At 47.6% G+C, this 20,452-nt stretch overlaps 1 protein-coding gene across 1 annotated transcript in view; it reads right to left on the reverse strand.

Moving 5' to 3' along the window:
- fam228a (family with sequence similarity 228 member A) overlaps window positions 1–20,452 on the reverse strand; it is a 45,725-nt gene that overhangs the window by 7,139 nt on the left and 18,134 nt on the right. Inside the window, exons 4-7 of the mRNA XM_045212902.1 lie at window positions 14,223–14,288; window positions 9,032–9,166; window positions 8,855–8,932; window positions 4,584–4,778 (exon numbers count right to left, since the gene is read on the reverse strand). Of these exons, the coding sequence (XP_045068837.1) occupies window positions 4,584–4,778; window positions 8,855–8,932; window positions 9,032–9,166; window positions 14,223–14,288 (474 nt within the window). The remainder of the gene's footprint in view (window positions 1–4,583; window positions 4,779–8,854; window positions 8,933–9,031; window positions 9,167–14,222; window positions 14,289–20,452) is intronic.

The following is a 20,452-nucleotide window of genomic DNA, read 5'->3' on the forward strand; positions in this document are numbered from 1 at the left end:
TCAAAATAGGGTTACTTAATGTTAGATCCCTCACTTCAAAGGCAGTCATAGTCAATGAACTAATCACTGATCATAATCTTGATGTGATTGGCCTGACTGAAACATGGCTTAAGCCTGATGAATTTGCTGTGTTAAATGAGGCCTCACCTCCTGGTTACACTAGTGACCATATTTCCCGTGCATCCCGCAAAGGCGGAGGTGTTGCTAACATTTACGATAGCAAATTTCAATTTACAAAAAAAAAATGGCGTTTTCATCTTTTGAGCTTCTAGTCATGAAATCTATGCAGCCTACTCAATCACTTTTTATAGCTACTGTTTACAGGCCTCCTGGGCCATATACAGCGTTCCTCTCTGAGTTTCCTGAATTCCTATCAGACCTTGTAGTCATAGCAGATCATATTCTAATTTTTGGTGATTTTAATATTCACATGGAGAAGTCCACAGACCCACTCCAAAAGTCTTTCGGAGCCATCATCGACTCAGTGGGTTTTGTCCAACATGTCTCTGGACCTACTCACTGCCACAGTCATACTCTGGACCTAGTTTTGTCCCATGGAATAAATGTTGTAGATCTTAATGTTTTTCCACAAAATCCTGGACTATCGGACCACCATTTTATTACGTTTGCAATCGCAACAAATAATCTGCTCAGACCCCAACCAAGGAGCATCAAAAGTCGTGCTATAAATTCTCAGACAACACAAAAATTCCTTGATGCCCTTCCAGACTCCTTCTGCCTACCCAAGGACGTCAGAGGACAAAATCAGTTAACCACTTAACTGAGGAACTCAATTTAACCTTGCGCAATACCCTAGATGCAGTTGCACCCCTAAAAACGAAAAAACATTTGTCATAAGAAACTAGCTCCCTGGTATACAGAAAATACCCGAGCTTTGAAGCAAGCTTCCAGGAAATTGGAACGGAAATGGCGCCACACCAAACTGGAAGTCTTCCGACTAGCTTGGAAAGACAGTACCGTGCAGTACCGAAGAGCCCTCACTGCTGCTCGATCATCCTACTTTTCCAACTTAATCGAGGAAAATAAGAATAATCCAAAATTTCTTTTTGATACTGTTGCAAAGCTAACTAAAAAGCAGCATTCCCCAAGAGAGGATGGCTTTCACTTCAGCAGTAATAAATTCATGAACTTCTTTGAGGAAAAGATCATGACCATTAGAAAGCAAATTACGGACTCCTCTTTGAATCTGTGTATTCCTCCAGGGCTTAGCTGTCCTGGATCTGCACAGCTCTGCGAGGGCCTGGGATCGGGAGAGACACTTAAGTGTTTTAGTACTATATCTCTTGACACAATGATGAAAATAATCATGGCCTCTAAACCTTCAAGCTGCATACTGGATCCTATTCCTACTAAACTGCTGAAGGAGCTGCTTCCTGTGCTTGGCCCTCCTATGTTGAACATAATAAACAGCTCTCTATCCACCGGATGTGTACCAAACTCACTAAAAGTGGCAGTGATAAAGCCTCTCTTGAAAAAGCCAAACCTTGACCCGGAAAATATAAAAACTATCGGCCTATATCGAATCTTCCATTCCTCTCAAAAATTTTAGAAAAAGCTGTTGCGCAGCAACTTCACTGCCTTTCTGAAGACAAACAATGTGTACGAAATGCTTCAGTCTGGTTTTAGACCCCATCATAGCACTGAGACTGCACTTGTGAAGGTGGTAAATGACCTTTTAATGGCGTCAGACCGAGGCTCTGCATCTGTCCTCGTGCTACTAGACCTTAGTGCTGCCTTTGACACCATCGATCACCACATTCTTTTGGAGAGACTGGAAACCCAAATTGGTCTACACGGACAAGTTCTGGCCTGGTTTAGATCTTACCTGTCGGAAAGATATCAGTTTGTCTCTGTGAATGGTCTGTCCTCCGACAAATCAACTGTACATTTCGGTGTTCCTCAAGGTTCCGTTTTAGGACCACTATTGTTTTCACTATATATTTTACCTCTTGGGGATGTTATTCGAAAACATAATGTTAACTTTCACTGCTATGCGGATGACACACAGCTGTACATTTCAATGAAACATGGTGAAGCCCCAAAATTGCCCTCGCTAGAAGCCTGTGTTTCAGACATAAGGAAGTGGATGGCTGAAAACTTTTTACTTTTAAACTCGGACAAAACAGAGATGCTTGTTCTAGGTCCCAAGAAACAAAGAGATCTTCTGTTAAATCTGACAATTCATCTTGATGGTTGTAAAGTCGTCTCAAATAAAACTGTGAAGGACCTTGGCGTTACTCTTGACCCTGATCTCTCTTTTGACGAACATATCAAGACTGTTTCAAGGACAGCTTTTTTCCATCTACGTAACATTGCAAAAATCAGAAATTTTCTGTCCAAAAATGATGCAGAAAAATTAATCCATGCATTTGTTACTTCTAGGTTAGACTACTGCAATGCTCTATTTTCCGGCTACCCGGATAAAGCACTAAATAAACTTCAGTTAGTGCTAAATACGGCTGCTAGAATCCTGACTAGAACCAAGAAATTTGATCATATTACTCCAGTGCTAGCTTCCCTACACTGGCTTCCTGTTAAGGCAAGGGCTGATTTCAAGGTTTTACTGTTAACCTATAAAGCATTACATGGGCTTGCTCCTACCTATCTTTCCGAGTTGGTCCTGCCGTACATACCAATACGTACGCTACGGTCACAAGACGCAGGCCTCCTAATTGTCCCTAGAATTTCTAAGCAAACAGCGGGAGGCAGGGCTTTCTCCTATAGATCTCCATTTTTATGGAACAGTCTGCCTACCCATGTGAGAGACGCAGACTCGGTCTCAACCTTTAAGTCTTTACTGAAGACTTATCTCTTCAGTAGGTCATATGATTGAGTGTAGTCTGGCCCAGGAGTGTGAAGGTGAACGGAAAGGCTCTGGAGCAACGAACAGCCCTTGCTGTCTCTGCCGGGCCGGTTCCCCTCTCCACTGGGGTTCTCTGCCTCTAACCCTGTTGCAGGGGCTGAGTCACTGGCTTGCTGGTGCTCTTTCATGCCGTCCCTGGGAGGGGGTGCGTCACTTGAGTGGGGTTGAGTTACTGACGTGATCTTCCTGTCTGGGTTGGCGCCCCCCTTGGTTTGTGCTGTGGTGGAGACCTCTGTGGGCTATACTCGGCCTTGTCTCAGGATTGTAAGTTGGTGGTTGAGGATATCCCTCTAGTGGTGCGGGGGCTGTGCTTTGGCAGAGTGGGTGGGGTTATATCCTTCCTGTTTGGCCCTGTCCGGGGGTTTCTTCGGATGGGGCCACAGTGTCTCCGGACCGCTCCTGTCTCAGCCTCCAGTATTTATGCTGCAGTAGTTTATGTGTCGGGGCTGGGGTTAGTTGGTTATACCTGGAGTACTTCTCCTGTCTTATCCAGTGTCCTGTGTGAATTTAAGTATGCTCTCTCTAATTCTCTCGTTCTCTCTTTCTCTCTGAGAACCTGAGCCCTAGGACCATACGTCAGGACTACCGGGCATGATGACACCTTGCTGTCCCCAGTCCGCCTGGCCTTGCTGCTATTCCAGTTTCAACTGTTCTGCCTGCGGTTACGAAACCCCTACCTGTCCCAGACCTGCTGTTTTCAACTCTTAATGATCGGCTATGAAAAGCCAACTGAGAGACCTGAGCACCTAGGACCATACGCCGGGACTACCGGCCGTGGTGACTCCTTGCTGTCCCCAGTCCGCCTGGCCTTGCTGCTATTCCAGTTTCAACTGTTCTGCCTGCGGTTATGGAACCCCTACCTGTCCCAGACCTGCTGTTTTCAACTCTTAATGATCGGCTATGAAAAGCCAACTGAGATTTATTCCTGATTATTATTTGACCATGCTTGTCACTTATGAACATTTTTGAACATCTTGGCATGGTTCTGTTATAATCTCCACCCGGCACAGCCAGAAGAGGACTGGCCACCCCTCATAGCCTGGTTCCTCTCTAGGTTTCTTCCTAGGTTTTGGCCTTTCTAGGGAGTTTTTCCTAGCCACCGTGCTTCTACACCTGCATTACTAGCTGTTTGGGGTTTTAGGCTGGGTTTCTGTACAGCACTTCGAGATATTAGCTGATGTAAGAAGGGCTATATAAAATAAAATTGATTGATTGATTGATTATCTTGGTGTTACTGTAGGGTTATCTTGGTGTTACTGTAGGGTTATCTTGGTGTTACTGTAGGGTTATCTTGGTGTTACTGTAGAGTTATCTTGGTGTTACTGTAGGGTTATCTTGGTGTTACTGTAGGGTTATCTTGGTGTTACTGTAGGGTTATCTTGGTGTTACTGTAGGGTTATCTTGGTGTTACTGTAGGGTTATCTTGGTGTTACTGTAGGGTTATCTTGGTGTTACTGTAGGGTTATCTTGGTGTTACTGTAGGGTTATCTTGGTGGTACTGTAGGTTATCTTGGTGGTACTGTAGGGTTATCTTGGTGTTACTGTAGGGTTATCTTGGTGTTACTGTAGGGTTATCTTGGTGTTACTGTAGGGTTATCTTGGTGTTACTGTAGGGTTATCTTGGTGTTACTGTAGGGTTACCTTGGTGGTATAGTATAGTATAGTATAGTATAGTATAGTATAGTACAGAGTATTGTACCTTGGAGTTACAGTAGTGTATGTATTGCAGGAACATGCTGCGGATCCTTTCTGCCTCTTCATAGCAGCAATGGGACACTTGCTTCTCCACGCTCCTCTGAATAGGGGTCCACACACGCTCCGTCCAGCGCTTATGGAGCAGCTCTCTCTTACGATGCTCCGCCCTCTCCTGCTGGCACAGGAAACGCTCCAGGTCCTGACAGGAAGAGACAGAGACACAGAATGTTACATTGGAGCAAAACTAGCCTTGACACCACATAAGGATACAGAATGTAATGTACTGCAAAAATACATCATAAACATTATATAATAGATCTATAAGCCTGAACTCTTGCCCAACTGATTCGCCTAATCAAGGGCTTGATGATTAGTTGACAAGTTGATCAGGTGCGCTAGCTCTGGAATAGATCACATGCATAGAACGGCAGGGATTCCCAGAGGAGATGTTGCAGAGAATTGTGGTCACCTTGACAAAGCCATTCTCTGAGAGAGTCGTGCTCACCTTGAGAAAGCCATTCTCTGAGAGAGTCGTGCTCACCTTGACAAAGCCATTCTCTGAGAGAGTTGTGCGCCGGAGAAGATGGCTGCCGTTTTACAGCCCTCTAACCAATTGTACTATTATGTGTGTTTTTCCGCGTTATTTGTAATTTCTTTTGTACATAATGTTTCTGCCATCGTCTCTTATAACCAAAAAGAGCTTCTGGATATCAGGACAGTGATTACTCACCTCGTATTGGACGAAGATTTTTTCTTCAACGAGGCGGCCGCGAAGGATATCCTACAGACACCCGACAAGGCCCAAATCCCCGTCATTCGCATGAGGAAGAGACGGAGATATCGTGGACGTAGGTCGGGGTGCCTTGTAAGGATCCGACGGCGAGCGAGTAAACTGCCTCTTCCATCAAGCCTATTAGCCAATGTTCAATCATTGGAGAATAAATTGGATGACCTAAGATTACGGTTATCCTACTAACGGGACATTAAAAACTGTAATATCTTATGTTTCACAGAGTCGTGGCTGAACGACGACATGGATAACATACAGCTAGCGGGCTATACGCTACATCGGCAGGATAGAACGGCTGACTCTGGTAAGACAAGGGGTGGCGGTCTGTGTATATTTGTAAACAACAGCTGGTGCACAAAATCAAATACTAAGGAAGTCTCAAGGTTTTGCTCGCCTGAGGTAGAGTATCTTATGATAAGCTGTAGACCACACTATTTACCAAGAGAGTTTTCATCTATATTTTTCATAGCTGTCTATTTACCACCACAAACCAATGCTGGCATTAAGATTGCACTGAATGAGCTGTATAAGGCCATAAGTCAACAGGAAAACGCTCATCCAGAGGCAGCGCTCCTAGTGGCCGGGGACTTTAATGCAGGGAAACTTAAATCCGTTCTACCTCATTTCTACCAGCATGTTAAATGTGCAACCAGAGGAAAAAAACCTCTAGACCACGTTTACTCCACACACAGAGACGCATACAAAGCTCTCCCTCGCCCTCCATTTGGCAAATCTGACCATAACTCCATCCTCCTGATTCCTGCTTATAAGCAAAAACTACAGCAGGAAGCACCAGTGACTCGGTTAATAAAAAAGTGGTCAGATGACGCAGATGCTAAGCTACAGGACTGTTTTGCTAGCACAGACTGGAACATGTTCCGGGATTCTTCAGATAGCATTGAGGAGTACACCACATCAGTCACTGGCTTCATCAATAAGTGCATTGATGATGTCATCCCCACAGTGACCGTACGTACATACCCCAACCAGAAGCCATGGATTACAGGCAACATCCGCACTGAGCTAAAGGGTAGAGCTGCCGCTTTCAAGGAGCGGGACTCTAACCCGGACGCTTATAAGAAATCCCGCTATGCCCTCCGACGAACCATCAAACAGGCAAAGAGTCAATACAGGACTAAGATTGAATCGTACTACGCCGGCTCCGACGCTCGTCGGATGTGGCAGGGCTTGAAAACTATTACAGACTACAAAGGGAAGCACAGCCGCGAGCTTCCCAGTGACACAAGCCTACCAGACGAGCTAAACCACTTCTATGCTCGCTTCGAGGCAAGCAACACTGAAGCATGCATGAGAGCACCAGCTGTTCCGGATGACTATGTGATCACGCTCTCCGTAGCCGATGTGAGTAAGACTTTTAAGCAGGTCAACATTCACAAGGCCGCAGGGCCAGACGCATTACCAGGATGTGTACTCCAAGCATGTGCTGACCAACTGGCAAGTGTCTTCACTGACATTTTCAACATGTCCCTGACTGAGTCTGTAATACCAACATGTTTCAAGCAGACCACCATTGTCCCCGTGCCCAAGGACTCTAAGATAACCTGCCTAAATGACAACCGACCAGTAGCACTGATGTCTGTAGCCATGAAGTGCTTTGAAAGGCTGGTCATGACTACATCAACACCATTATCCCAGAAACCCTAGACCCACTCCAATTTGCATACCGCCCCAACAGATCCACAGATGATGCAATCTCTATTGCACCCCACACTGCCCTTTCCCACCTGGACAAGAGGAACACCTACTTGAGAATGCTATTCATTGACTACAGCTCAGCATTCAACACCATAGTGCCCTCAAAGCTCATCACTAAGCTAAGGATCCTGGGACTAAACACCTCCCTCTGCAACTAGATCCTGGACTTCCTGACGGGCCGCCCCCAGGTGGTAAGGGTAGGTAACAACACATCTGCCACACTGATCCTCAACACGGGGGCCCCTCAGGGGTGCGTGCTCAGTCCCCTCCTGTACTCCCTGTTCACTCACAACTGTGTGGCCAAGCACGACTCCAACACCATCATTAAGTTTGCAGACGACACAACAGTGGTAGGCCTGATCCCGACAACGATGAGACAGCCTATAGGGAGGAGGTCAGAGACCTGGCCGTGTGGTGCCAGGATAACAACCTCTCCCTCAACGTCACCAAGACAAAGGAGATAATTGTGGACTACAGGAAAAAAAAAAGAGGACTGAGCACGCCCCCATTCTCATCGACGGGGCTGTAGTGGAACAGGTTGAGAGCTTCAAGTTCCTTGGTGTCCACATCACCAAAGAACTATCATGGTCCAAATACATCAAGACAGTCGTGAAGAGGGCACGACAAAGCCTATTCCCCCTCAGGAGACTGAAAAGATTTGGCATGGGTCCTCAGATCCTCAAAAAATTATACAGCTGCACCATCGAGAGCATCCTGACTGGTTGCATCACCGCCTGGTATGGCAACTGCTTGGCCTCCGACCGCAAGGCACTACAGAGGGTAGTGCGTACGGCCCAGTACATCACTGGGGCCAAGATTCTTGCCATCCAGGACCTCTATACCAGGCGGTGTCAGAGGAAGGCCCTCAAAATTGTCAAAGACTCCAGCCACCCTAGTCATAGACTGTTCTCTCTGCTACCGCACGGCAAGCGGTGCCGGAGTGCCAAGTCTAGGTCCAAAAGACTTCTCAACAGCTTCTACCCCCAAGCCATAAGACTCCTGAATAGCTAATCATGGCTACCCGGACTATGTGCACTGCCCCCCCACCCCATCTTTTTACGCTGCTGCTACTCTGTTAATTATTTATGCATAGTCACTTTAACTCTACCCACATGTACATATTACTTCAACTACCTCAACTAGCCGGTGCCCCCGCACATTGACTCTGCACCGGTACCCCCCTGTATATATAGCCTCCCTACTGTTATTTTATTTTTACTTCTGCTCTTTTTTTGTCAACACATTTTTGTTGTTTTATTCTTCTTTTTTATTAAAAATAAATGCACTGTTGGTTAAGGGCTGTAAGTAAGCATTTCACTGTAATGTCTGCACCTGTTGTATTCGGCGCATGTGGCCAATAAAATTTGATTTGATTTGACAAAGCCATTCTCTGAGAGAGTTGTGCTCACCTTGACAAAGCCATTCTCTGAGAGAGTTGTGCTCACCTTGACAAAGCCATTCTCTGAGAGAGTCGTGCTCACCTTGACAAAGCCATTCTCTGAGAGAGTCGTGCTCACCTTGACGAAGCCATTCTCTGAGAGAGTCGTGCTCACCTTGACGAAGCCATTCTCTGAGAGAGTCGTGCTCACCTTGACGAAGCCATTCTCTGAGAGAGTCGTGCTCACCTTGACGAGGCCATTCTCTGAGAGAGTCGTGCTCACCTTGACGAAGCCATTCTCTGAGAGAGTCGTGCTCACCTTGACGAAGCCATTCTCTGAGAGAGTCGTGCTCACCTTGACAAAGCCATTCTCTGAGAGAGTCGTGCTCACCTTGACAAAGCCATTCTCTGTGTCCAGTAAGGGCTGGGTGATGGCTCTAGCCTCTTGGTTCTCAGATTCTAACTTGACCTGAATGATTGTAGATTAAAAGACAAAAACGTGAAATACATGAGTGTGTGCGCGAGCGTGTGGCCGTGTGTGTGCATGGTGCAGTGCATGGTGCAGTACCTGCAGCCTCCTGAAGGAGGTGTGAGAGAGCCAGTCCACCCACGGCCCTCTGGGAGGTCCAGGAAGCCATGCCTCACTCCTCCTCTTCTCTCTTCCTGCTCCTCTTCGGCCGGTCGTCCATCCTCCGCTGGGTGTCTGGAACAACACAGTAGAACATCAACAACAGCATCAAAACAACAACGAACATCAGAGGTTGACATCACGCTGAACACAAATGGAGGATGAGGACATGGGACATTTTCTACGTCTCAAAAGTCTGTAGAGACATTCCTGAGGCAAGGAGTCAAGGGAAGGAAGGAAGGAAGGAAGGAAGTCACTTCAGGTTGTTAAGATGCAGCCAGACCTGGTTCCAGACTCTAACACAGACATTGTATGAATCCCAAATGGTACCCTAATCCCTACATAGTGCACTACTTTTGACCTGAGCCCTATGGGCCCTAGTGCACTACATAGGGATGGAACAACACACAATGTGTGGGGGTACAGGTTAGTCGAGGTAATTTGTACATGTAGGTAGGGGTACTATGTAAATAGTCCGGGTGGCCATTTGATTAATTGTTCAGCAGTCTTATGGCTTGGGGGTAGAAGCTGTTAAGGAGCCTTTTGGTCCCAGACTTGGCGCTCCGGTACCGCTTGCGGTGCGGTAGCAGAGAGAACAGTCTATGACTAGGGTGACTGGAGTCTTTGACAATTTTTTGGGCCTTCCTCTGACACTGCCTAGTATATAGGTCCTGGATGGCAGGAAGCATGACCCCAGTGATGTACTGGGCCGTACGCACTACCCTCTGTAGCGCCTTACAGTCAGATGCCGAGCAGTTGCCATACCAGGCGGTGATGCAACCGGTCAGGATGCTCTCGATTGTGCAGCTGTATAACTTTTTGAGGATCTGCGGACCCATGCCAAGTCTCCTGAGGGGGAAAAGGTGTTGTCGTGCCCTCTTTACGACTGTCTTGGTGTGTTTGGACCATGTGTGATGAGGTGGTGTTGAAGGAGTCAGGCGCAGGAGGGTAAATCACAGAATAACAGGCTTTAATCCGCAAAATACAGGTTTACGCAGAAATGCGTCAAACATACTCCAGGGCACAAAACAGGCGCACTGGAAAATACAAGGCACACGGGAAAATACTCCCGTCGATACAAAATACACGAGCTCCACCGAGCTTCACTAACCTCCACAATAAACAATCACCCACAAGGACAAGGGGGCAGAGGGAACACTTATACACAGACTAATGAGGGGATTAGAACCAGGTGTGTGTGATAACGAGACAAGACAATTGTGATGATGATTGGGGCGGCAGTGGTTAGTACTCCGGTGACGACGAACGCCGAAGCCTGCCCGAACAAGGAGGGGAGGCAGCCTCGGCCGAAGTCGTGACACCATGATAGTTTGTTGGTGATGAGGACACTAAGGAACTTGAAACTCAAGACCCGCTCCACTACAGTTTGTTATCCTGGCACCACACTGTCAGGTCTCTGACCTCCTCCCTATAGGCTGTCTCATCGTTGTCGGTGATCAGGCCTACCACTGTTGTGTCGTCAGCAAACTTAATGATGGTGTTGGAGTTGTGCTTGGCCACGCAGTCGTGGGTCAACAGGGAGTACAGGACGGGACTAAGCACACATTCTCACATAGGTGTTCCTTTTTTCCAGGTGGGAAAGGGCAGTGTGGAGTGCGATTGAGATTTCGTAATCTCTGGATCTGTTGGGGCGGTATGCGAATTGGAGTGGGTCTAGGGTTTCCGGGATGATGGTGTTGATGTGAGCCATGACCAGCCTTTTGAAGCACTTCATGGCAACCGACGTGAGTGCTACGGGGCAGTAGTCATTTAGGCAGGTTACCTTAGTGCCTTGTGAGAATTTGTTGCATCCCGCTAGAAGGATAGTCTCGAACGGAGATCATCCAGTTTATTCTCCAGTGATTGCACGTTGGCCAATACAACAGATGGTAGAGGCGGGTTACCCACTCGCCAACAAATTCTGCCAAGGCACTAAGGTAACCTGCCTAAATGACTACCGAACTGTAGAACTCACGTCTGTAGCCATGAAGTGCTTTGAAAGGCTGGTAATGGCTCACATCAACACCATTATCCCAGAAACCCTAGACCCACTCCAATTTGCATACCGCCCCAACAGATCCACAGATGATGCAATCTCTATTGCACTCCACACTGCCCTTTCCCACCTGGACAATGTGAGAATGCTATTAATTGACTACAGCTCAGCGTTCAACACCATAGTGACCTCAAAGCTCATCACTAAGATAAGGACCCTGGGACTAAACACCTCCCTCTGCAACTGGATCCTGGACTTCCTGACGGGCCACCCACAGGTGGTAAGGGTAGGTAACAACACATCTGCCACGCTGATCCTCAACACGGGGGCCCCTCAGGGGTGCGTGCTCAGTCCCCTCCTGCACTCCCTGTTCACCCATGACTGCACAGCCAAGCATGACTCCAACACCATCATTAAGTTTGCCGACGACACAACAGTGGTAGGCCTGATCACCGACAACGATGAGACAGCCTAAAGGGAGGAGGTCAGAGACCTGGCCGTGTGGTGCCAGGAAAACACTCTCCCTCTCAACGTGATCAAGACAAACGAGATTATTGTGGACTACAGGAAAAAGAGGACCGAGCACGCCCCCATTCTCATCGACGGGACTGTAGTGGAGCAGGTTGAGAGCTTCAAGTTCCTTGGTATCCACATCACCAACAAACTATCATGGTCCAAACACACCAAGACAGTCGTGAAGAGATCCTCAAAAAGTTCTACAGCTGCACCATTGAGAGCATCCTGACTGGTTGCATCACTGCCTGGTATGGCAACTGCTCGGCCTCCGACCGCAAGGCACTACAGAAGGTAGTGTGTATGGCCCAATACGTCACTGGGGCCAAGCTTCCTGCCATCCAGGACTTCTATACCAGGCGGTGTCAGAGGAAGGCCCCCAAAATTGTCAAAGACTTCAGCCACCCAAGTCATAGACTGTTCTCTCTGCTACCGCACGGCAAGCGGTACCGGAGCGGCAAGTCTAGGTCCAAAAGACTTCTCAACAGCTTCTACCCCCAAGCCATAAGACTCCATAAGACTCCTGAATAGCTAATCATGGCTACCCGGACTATTTGCACTGCCCCCCCACCCCCATCTTTTTACGCTGCTGCTACTCTGTTAATTATTTATGCATAGTCACTTTAACTCTACCCACATGTACATATTACTTCAACTACCTCAACTAGCCGGTGCCCCCCGCACATTGACTCTGCACCGGTACCCCCCTGTATATATAGCCTCCCTACTGTTATTTTATTTTTACTTCTGCTCTTTTTTTCTCAACACATTTTTGTTGTTTTATTCTACTTTTACGCTGCTGCTACTCTCTGTTTATTATCTATGCATAGTCTACCTACATGTACAGTCGTGGTCAAAAGTTGAGAATGACACAAGTATTAGTCTTCACAAAGGACACTGCTTCAGTGTTATGAGATATTTTTGTCAGATGTTACTATGGTATACTGAAGTGTAATTACAATCTTTCCATAAGTGTCAAAGGCTTTTATTGACAATTACATTAAGTTTATGCAAAGAGTCAATATTTGCAGTGTTGACCCTTCTTTTTCAAGACCTCTGCAATCCGCCCTGGCATGCTGTTAATTAACTTCTGGGCCACATCCTGACTGATGGCAGCCCATTCTTGCATAATCAATGCTTGGAGTTTGTCAGAATTTGTGGGGTTTTGTTTGTCCACCCGCCTCTTGAGGATCGACCACAGTTCTCAATGGGATTAAGGTCTGGGGAGTTTCCTGGCCATGGACCCAACATTTTGATGTTTTGTTCCCTGAGCCACTTAGTTATCACTTTTGCCTTATGGCAAGGTGCTCCATCGTGCTGGAAAATGCATTGGTCGTCACCAAACTGTTCTTGGATGGTTGGGAGAAGTTTCTCTCGGAGGATGTATTGCTACCATTCTTTATTCATGGCTGTGTTCTTAGGCAAAAATGTGAGTGAGCCCACTCCCTTGGCTGAGAAGCAACCCCACACATGAATGGTCTCAGGATGCTTTACTGTTGGCATGACACAGGACAGATGGTAGCGCTCACATTGTCTTCTCCGGACAAGGTGTTTTCCGGATTCCCCAAACAATCGGAAAGGGATTCATCAGAGAAAATGACTTTACCCCAGTCCTCAGCAGTCCAATTCCTGTACCTTTTGCAGAATATCAGTCTGTCCCTGATGTTTTTCCTGGAGAGAAGTGGCTTCTTTGCTGCCCTTCTTGACACCAGTCTTCGCCTCACTGTGCGTGCAGATGGACTCACACCTGCCTGCTGCCATTCCTGAGCAAGCTCTGCACTGGCGGTGCCCCGATCCCACAGCTGAATCAACTTTAGGAGACAGTCCTGGCACTTGCTGGACTTTCTTGGGAGCCCTGATGCCTTCTTCACAACAATTGAACCTCTCTCCTTGAAGTTCATGATGATCCGATAAATGGTTGATTTAGGTGCAAACTTACTAGCAGCAATATCCTTGCCTGTGAAGCCCTTTTTGTGCAAAGCAATGCTGACGGCATGTGTTTCCTTGCAGGTAACCATGGTTAATAGAGGAAGAACAATGATTTCAAGCACCACCCTCCTTTAAAAGCTTCCAGTCTGTTATTCTAACTCAATCAGCATGACAGAGTGATCTCCAGCCTTGTCCTCGTCAACACTCTCACCTGTGTTAACGAGAGAATCACTGACATGATGGCAGCTGGTCCTTTTGTGGCAGGGCTAAAATGCAGTGGAAATGTTTTTGGGGGGATTAAGTCAATTTTCATGGCAAAGAGGGACTTTGCAATTAATTGCAATTCATCTGATCACTCTTCATGACATTCTGGAGTATATGCAAATTGCCAGCAGACTGTGAAAATTAATATTTGTGTCATTCTCAAAACTATTGACCACGACTGTACATATTAGCTCAATTAGGAGCCCGTAAAACGGCAGCCATCCCCTCCTGCACCATTATCCCCAGCCCAGCCCAGAGAGACAGATAGTGTCACCTCTACATCCCCAGCCCAGAGAGACAGATAGGGGCTGACTGACTGGGCTGGAGGTGATTACCATCTAAAGGCCTGGTGTTTCTACTGCCTGGGACACCTTACAGAGGAAGAAGAAAGATGAGGTCTCCATGCAGGACGCCAGTGTTCACACACACCTTGGTTGGCAGCGGTACAGCTTCGCCAGCCACTCTGGTTGGCAGCGGTACAGCTTCGCCAGCCACCTAGTTACAGGGACAGATGATGATAAATTATTATTTGGCCACGTTTCACTCTCACTGCACCAGGGAGAGTGTGTGTACGTATGTATATGTGTGTTTGTGTGCGTGTGGCGTGCGTGTGGCGTGCGTGTGGCGTGCCTGCGGTTGTGTGAGAGATACACACTACACAGCGAGTTCCTGTGAGGCCAAGTATCCTTCCTTTAAACCTGTTCCTGTGGTGTCTAGTTTAAAACCTGTTCCTGTGGTGTCTAGTTTAAACCTGTTCATGTGGTGTCTAGTATAAACCTGTTCCTGTGGTGTCTAGTATAAACCTGTTCCTGTGGTGTCTAGTATAATCCTGTTCCTGTGGTGTCTAGTATAAACCCCCTCCATGCCCATCATGAAACGAGAGATGAGAACATCGGAGAATACAGGTGAACAACGTATTTAGAAGTTATCTCTCACCTGTAAAAGCTGCTTGATTTCCGTTTCATATGTTCAAAACCCAAGCCCTCCCTCAGGACTACTATAATGAAGGCTGGTTCAACAACAACCCAAGCCCTCCCTCAGGTCTACTATAATGAAGGCTGGATCAACAACAAGCCCTCCCTCAGGCCTACTATAATGAAGGCTGGTTCAACAACAAGCCCTCCCTCAGGCCTACTATAATGAAGGCTGGATCAACAACAAGCCCTCCCTCAGGCCTACTATAATGAAGGCTGGTTCAACAACAAGCCAAGCCCTCCCTCAGGTCTACTATAATGAAGGCTGGTTCAACAACAAGCCCTCCCTCAGGCCTACTATAATGAAGGCTGGTTCAACAACAACCCAAGCCCTCCCTCAGGCCTACTATAATGAAGGCTGGATCAACAACAAGCCCTCCCTCAGGCCTACTATAATGAAGGCTGGTTCAACAACAAGCCCTCCCTCAGGTCTACTATAATGAAGGCTGGATCAACAACAAGCCCTCCCTCAGGCCTACTATAATGAAGGCTGGATCAACAACCCCAAGCCCTCCCTCAGGTCTACTATAATGAAGGCTGGATCAACAACAAGCCCTCCCTCAGGTCTACTATAATGAAGGCTGGATCAACAACAAGCCCTCCCTCAGGTCTACTATAATGAAGGCTGGATCAACAACAACCCAAGCCCTCCCTCAGGTCTACTATAATGAAGGCTGGTTCAACAACAAGCCCTCCCTCAGGTCTACTATAATGAAGGCTGGTTCAACAACAACCCAAGCCCTCCCTCAGGTCTACTATAATGAAGGCTGGTTCAACAACAAGCCCTCCCTCAGGTCTACTATAATGAAGGCTGGTTCAACAACAACCCAAGCCCTCCCTCAGGTCTACTATAATGAAGGCTGGTTCAACAACAACCCAAGCCCTCCCTCAGGTCTACTATAATGAAGGCTGGTTCAACAACAACCCAAGCCCTCCCTCAGGCCTACTATAATGAAGGCTGGTTCAACAACAACCCAAGCCCTCCCTCAGGCCTACTATAATGAAGGCTGGTTCAACAACAACCCAAGCCCTCCCTCAGGCCTACTATAATGAAGGCTGGATCAACAACAAGCCCTCCCTCAGGCCTACTATAATGAAGGCTGGTTCAACAACAACCCAAGCCCTCCCTCAGGCCTACTATAATGAAGGCTGGATCAACAACAAGCCCTCCCTCAGGCCTACTATAATGAAGGCTGGTTCAACAACAACCCAAGCCCTCCCTCAGGTCTACTATAATGAAGGCTGGTTCAACAACAAGCCCTCCCTCAGGTCTACTATAATGAAGGCTGGATCAACAACAAGCCCTCCCTCAGGTCTACTATAATGAAGGCTGGATCAACAACAAGCCCTCCCTCAGGTCTACTATAATGAAGGCTGGATCAACAACAAGCCCTCCCTCAGGTCTACTATAATGAAGGCTGGATCAACAACAAGCCCTCCCTCAGGCCTACTATAATGAAGGCTGGATCAACAACAAGCCCTCCCTCAGGTCTACTATAATGAAGGATGGATCAACAACAAGCCCTCCCTCAGGCCTACTATAATGAAGGCTGGATCAACAACAAGCCCTCCCTCAGGTCTACTATAATGAAGGCTGGTTCAACAACAACCCAAGCCCTCCCTCAGGTCTACTATAATGAAGGCTGGTTCAACAACAAGCCCTCCCTCAGGTCTACTATAATGAAGGCTGGTTCAACAACAACCCAAGCCCTCCCTCAGGTCTACTATAATGAAGGCTGGTTCAACAACAACCCAAGCCCTCCCTCAGGTCTACTATAATGAAGGCTGGTTCAACAACAACCCAAGCCCTCCCTCAGGTCTACTATAATGAAGGCTGGTTCAACAACAACCCAAGCCCTCCCTCAGGTCTACTATAATGAAGGCTGGTTCAACAACAACCCAAGCCCTCCCTCAGGTCTACTATAATGAAGGCTGGTTCAACAACAACAAAAGCCCTCCCTCAGGTCTACTATAATGAAGACTGGTTCAACAACAACCCAAGCCCTCCCTCAGGTCTACTATAATGAAGGCTGGTTCAACAACAAGCCCTCCCTCAGGCCTACTATAATGAAGGCTGGTTCAACAACAACCCAAGCCCTCCCTCAGGTCTACTATAATGAAGGCTGGTTCAACAACAACCCAAGCCCTCCCTCAGGTCTACTATAATGAAGGCTGGTTCAACAACAACCCAAGCCCTCCCTCAGGTCTACTATAATGAAGGCTGGTTCAACAACAACCCAAGCCCCCCCTCAGGTCTACTATAATGAAGGCTGGTTCAACAACAAGCCCTCCCTCAGGTCTACTATAATGAAGGCTGGTTCAACAACAAGCCCTCCCTCAGGCCTACTATAATGAAGGCTGGTTCAACAACAACCCAAGCCCTCCCTCAGGTCTACTATAATGAAGGCTGGTTCAACAACAACCCAAGCCCTCCCTCAGGTCTACTATAATGAAGGCTGGTTCAACAACAACCCAAGCCCTCCCTCAGGTCTACTATAATGAAGGCTGGTTCAACAACAACCCAAGCCCTCCCTCAGGTCTACTATAATGAAGGCTGGTTCAACAACAACCCAAGCCCTCCCTCAGGTCTACTATAATGAAGGCTGGTTCAACAACAACCCAAGCCCTCCCTCAGGTCTACTATAATGAAGGCTGGTTCAACAACAAGCCCTCCCTCAGGTCTACTATAATGAAGGCTGGTTCAACAACAACCCAAGCCCTCCCTCAGGCCTACTATAATGAAGGCTGGTTCAACAGCAACCCAAGCCCTCCCTCAGGTCTACTATAATGAAGGCTGGTTCAACAACAAGCCCTCCCTCAGGTCTACTATAATGAAGGCTGGTTCAACAACAAGCCCTCCCTCAGGTCTACTATAATGAATGCTGGTTCAACAACAAGCCCTCCCTCAGGCCTACTATAATGAAGGCTGGTTCAACAACAACCCAAGCCCTCCCTCAGGTCTACTATAATGAAGGCTGGTTCAACAACACCAAGCCCTCCCTCAGGCCTACTATAATGAAGGCTGGATCAACAACAACCCAAGCCCTCCCTCAGGCCTACTATAATGAAGGCTGGTTCAACAACAACCCAAGCCCTCCCTCAGGCCTACTATAATGAAGGCTGGTTCAACAACAACCCAAGCCCTCCCTCAGGTCTAATATAATGAAGGCTGGTTCAACAACCCAAGCCCTCCCTCAGGTCTACTATAATGAAGGCTGGTTCAACAACAACCCAAGCCCTCCCTCAGGCCTACTATAATGAAGGCTGGTTCAACAACAACCCAAGCCCTCCCTCAGGTCTACTATAATGAAGGCTGGTTCAACAACAACCCAAGCCCTCCCTCAGGTCTACTATAATGAAGGCTGGTTCAACAACAACCCAAGCCCTCCCTCAGGTCTACTATAATGAAGGCTGGTTCAACAACAACCCAAGCCCTCCCTCAGGTCTACTATAATGAATGCTGGTTCAACAACAACCCAAGCCCTCCCTCAGGTCTACTATAATGAAGGCTGGTTCAACAACAACCCAAGCCCTCCCTCAGGTCTACTATAATGAAGGCTGGTTCAACAACAACCCAAGCCCTCCCTCAGGTCTACTATAATGAAGGCTGGTTCAACAACAACCCAAGCCCTCCCTCAGGTCTACTATAATGAAGGCTGGTTCAACAACAACCCAAACCCTCCCTCAGGTCTACTATAATGAAGGCTGGTTCAACAACAACCCAAACCCTCCCTCAGGTCTACTATAATGAAGGCTGGTTCAACAACCCAAGCCCTCCCTCAGGTCTACTATAATGAAGGCTGGTTCAACAACAACCCAAGCCCTCCCTCAGGTCTACTATAATGAAGGCTGGTTCAACAACAACCCAAGCCCTCCCTCAGGTCTACTATAATGAAGGCTGGTTCAACAACAACCCAAGCCCTCCCTCAGGTCTACTATAATGAAGGCTGGTTCAACAACAACCCAAGCCCTCCCTCAGGTCTACTATAATGAAGGCTGGTTCAACAACAAGCCCTCCCTCAGGTCTACTATAATGAAGGCTGGTTCAACAACAACCCAAGCCCTCCCTCAGGTCTACTATAATGAAGGCTGGTTCAACAACAACCCAAGCCCTCCCTCAGGTCTACTATAATGAAGGCTGGTTCAACAACAACCCAAGCCCTCCCTCAGGTCTACTATAATGAAGGCTGGTTCAACAACAACCCAAGCCCTCCCTCAGGTCTACTATAATGAAGGCTAGTTCAACAACCCAAGCCCTCCCTCAGGTCTACTATAATGAAGGCTGGTTCAACAACAACCCAAGCCCTCCCTCAGGTCTACTATAATGAAGGCTGGTTCAACAACAACCCAAGCCCTCCCTCAGGTCTACTATAATGAAGGCTGGTTCAACAACAAGCCCTCCCTCAGGCCTACTATAATGAAGGCTGGTTCAACAACAAGCCCTCCCTCAGGCCTACTATAATGAAGGCTGGTTCAACAACAACCCAAGCCCTCCCTCAGGTCTACTATAATGAAGGCTGGTTCAACAACCCAAGCCCTCCCTCAGGTCTACTATAATGAAGGCTGGTTCAACAACAACCCAAGCCCTCCCTCAGGTCTACTATGATGAAGGCTGGTTCAACAACAACCCAAGCCCTCCCTCAGGCCTACTATAATGAAGGCTGGTTCAACAACAACCCAAGCCCTCCCTCAGGTCTACTATAATGAAGGCTGGTTCAACAACAACCCAAGCCCTCCCTCAGGTCTACTATAATGAAGGCTGGTTCAACAACAACCCAAGCCCTCCCTCAGGTCTACTATAATGAAGGCTGGTTCAACAACAAGCCCTCCCTCAGGTCTACTATAATGAAGGCTGGTTCAACAACAAGCCCTCCCTCAGGCCTACTATAATGAAGGCTGGATCAACAACAAGCCCTCCCTCAGGTCTACTATAATGAAGGCTGGATCAACAACAAGCCCTCCCTCAGGCCTACTATAATGAAGGCTGGATCAACAACAAGCCCTCCCTCAGGTCTACTATAATGAAGGCTGGATCAACAACAAGCCCTCCCTCAGGTCTACTATAATGAAGGCTGGATCAACAACAAGCCCTCCCTCAGGCCTACTATAATGAAGGCTGGATCAACAACAAGCCCTCCCTCAGGTCTACTATAATGAAGGCTGGATCAACAACAAGCCCTCCCTCAGGCCTACTATAATGAAGGCTGGTTCAACAACAACCCAAGCCCTCCCTCAGGTCTACTATAATGAAGGCTGGTTCAACAACAACCCAAGCCCTCCCTCAGGCCTACTATAATGAAGGCTGGTTCAACAACAACCCAAGCCCTCCCTCAGGTCTACTATAATGAAGGCTGGTTCAACAACAACCCAAGCCCTCCCTCAGGTCTACTATAATGAAGGCTGGTTCAACAACAACCCAAGCCCTCCCTCAGGTCTACTATAATGAAGGCTGGTTCAACAACAACCCAAGCCCTCCCTCAGGTCTACTATAATGAAGGCTGGTTCAACAACAACCCAAGCCCTCCCTCAGGTCTACTATAATGAAGGCTGGTTCAACAACAACCCAAGCCCTCCCTCAGGTCTACTATAATGAAGGCTGGTTCAACAACCCAAGCCCTCCCTCAGGTCTACTATAATGAAGGCTGGTTCAACAACAACCCAAGCCCTCCCTCAGGTCTACTATAA

The sequence above is a fragment of the Coregonus clupeaformis genome, unplaced genomic scaffold (assembly GCF_020615455.1).
Source record: "Coregonus clupeaformis isolate EN_2021a unplaced genomic scaffold, ASM2061545v1 scaf0062, whole genome shotgun sequence".
NCBI lineage: Eukaryota > Metazoa > Chordata > Actinopteri > Salmoniformes > Salmonidae > Coregonus > Coregonus clupeaformis.